General features: G+C 50.2%; 1 protein-coding gene across 1 annotated transcript in view; it reads left to right on the forward strand.

Moving 5' to 3' along the window:
• The window catches only part of spred2a (sprouty related EVH1 domain containing 2a), a gene marked incomplete at both ends in the record, with an annotated part of 14,011 nt that overhangs the window by 7,206 nt on the left and 4,305 nt on the right, over positions 1 to 2,500 (forward strand). Inside the window, one exon of the mRNA XM_080028767.1 lies at positions 1,947 to 2,011. Coding sequence (XP_079884893.1) covers positions 1,947 to 2,011 — 65 coding nt within the window. The remainder of the gene's footprint in view (positions 1 to 1,946; positions 2,012 to 2,500) is intronic.

Genomic DNA, 2,500 nt, shown 5'->3' on the forward strand with positions numbered 1-2,500 from the left:
ACACTCACACACACACTGGGGTCAGGAGGGCTTTAGAGGACCTCACTGAGGGTACACACACACACACCGGGGTCAGGAGGGCTTTAGAGGACCTCACTGAGGGTACACACACACACACCGGGGTCAGGAGGGCTTTAGAGGACCTCACTGAGGGTACACACACACACACCGGGGTCAGGAGGGCTTTAGAGGACCTCACTGAGGGTACACACACACACACTGGGGTCAGGAGGGCTTTAGAGGACCTCACTGAGGGTACACACACACACACACACACAGGGGTCAGGAGGGCTTTAGAGGACCTCACTGAGGGTACACACACACACACCTCACTGAGGGTACACACACACACACAGGGGTCAGGAGGGCTTTAGAGGACCTCACTGAGGGTACACACACACACACCGGGGTCAGGAGGGCTTTAGAGGACCTCACTGAGGGTACACACACACACACCGGGGTCAGGAGGGCTTTAGAGGACCTCACTGAGGGTACACACACTCACACACACACTGGGGTCAGGAGGGCTTTAGAGGACCTCACTGAGGGTACACACACACACACAGGGGTCAGGAGGGCTTTAGAGGACCTCACTGAGGGTACACACACACACACCGGGGTCAGGAGGGCTTTAGAGGACCTCACTGAGGGTACACACACTCACACACACACTGGGGTCAGGAGGGCTTTAGAGGACCTCACTGAGGGTACACACACACACACACACACACCTCACTGAGGGTACACACACACACACACACACTGGGGTCAGGAGGGCTTTAGAGGACCTCACTGAGGGTACACACACTCACACACACACTGAGGGTACACACACACACACACACACACACACACACACAGGGGTCAGGAGGGCTTTAGAGGACCTCACTGAGGGTACACACACACACACACACACACACACACAGGGGTCAGGAGGGCTTTAGAGGACCTCACTGAGGGTACACACACACACACCGGGGTCAGGAGGGCTTTAGAGGACCTCACTGAGGGTACACACACTCACACACACACACTCTCACACACACACACACACACTGAGGGTACACACACACACACACACACACTGAGGGTACACACACACACTCTCACACACACACACACCTCACTGAGGGTACACACACTCACACACACACACACACACACACACACACACACAGGGGTCAGGAGGGCTTTAGAGGACCTCACTGAGGGTACACACACACACACACACACACACACACACACACACACACACACACACACACACACACTGAGGGTACACACACACACACACACACACACACCTCACTGAGGGTACACACACACACACACACACACACACCTCACTGAGGGTACACACACACACACACACACACACACTGATAGTACACACACACACACACACACACACACACACACACACACACACACACACACACACACACACAACGGGGTCAGGAGGGCTTTAGAGGACCTCACTGAGGGTACACACACACACTGATGGTACACACACACACACATAGAATTAAAGCTGCAGTGTGTAGAATTTTGGGTTTTATTTCCTAGCAGATTTCATAGAAAGTGATTATAATATCCATAAGTACATTTAATTTAGTGCATAATAGCTGAATTTTTTTTTTTAACTATAATTTTTTCCCTTAGAAAGGGTCTCATATATGTCCATATTTCTGCATACCTTGGACCAAGGCCTAGTGCCGCCATCTTGAAAGTGTCATAGTTGGAATGTCATCAGGTGCATTGTTTAGAATTTAGAATTGTTCTTGTCCTTGAAGGCCACTGTAGCTTCTGTTATTATTCTAAAGGGTTGGGGTTACCCAGGGAGCGTTGCATTCTAGAACTTTGTAGAACTTTCTTGATGATGTCATATTACACACTGCACCTTTAAGTGTCTTCAGGTTTTTAGTTTTTCTCTGACGTGTCTCCAGGCTCGACCACTTCCTCCTCCACTCTGCAGAACGAGGCGGAGCTCGGAGACGACGACGTTTTCACGGTGAGTGTGTGTGTGTGTGTGTGTGTGTGTGTGCGTGCGTGTGTCTGTCTGTCTGTCTGTCTGTCTGTCTGTCTGTCTGTCTGTCTGTCTGTCTGTCTGTCTGTGAGAGATTAAAGGTGTAGTTAGTGATTCTGGAGAACGCTTGTTGTCAAAATCACTTTTTGTCAAAATCAGTGAATATCTCCTCATGATCCACTCTGTGTGTGTGTGTGTGTGTGTGTGTGTGTGTGTGTGTGTGTGTGTGTGTGTGTGTGTGTGTGTGTGTGTGTGTGTGTGTCTGTGTGTGTGTGTGTGTGTGTGTGTGTGTCTGTACTGTGTGTGAGCTTAACTTGACATTTTTGGTCTGATATAAACATCTATTATAAAAGATTTTCGAAGGACCTGGCCCTGACTTCTTGCAAGGCGGGGCTGCTTCTTGTTAGGTGTGGACAGGAGATGCTGCATTTCTGGGTGTGTGTGTGTGTGTGTGTGTGTGTGTGTGTGTGTGTG

Source organism: Ammodytes marinus (genome assembly GCF_949987685.1).
Source record: "Ammodytes marinus genome assembly, chromosome: 6".
NCBI classification, from domain to species: Eukaryota; Metazoa; Chordata; class Actinopteri; order Uranoscopiformes; family Ammodytidae; genus Ammodytes; species Ammodytes marinus.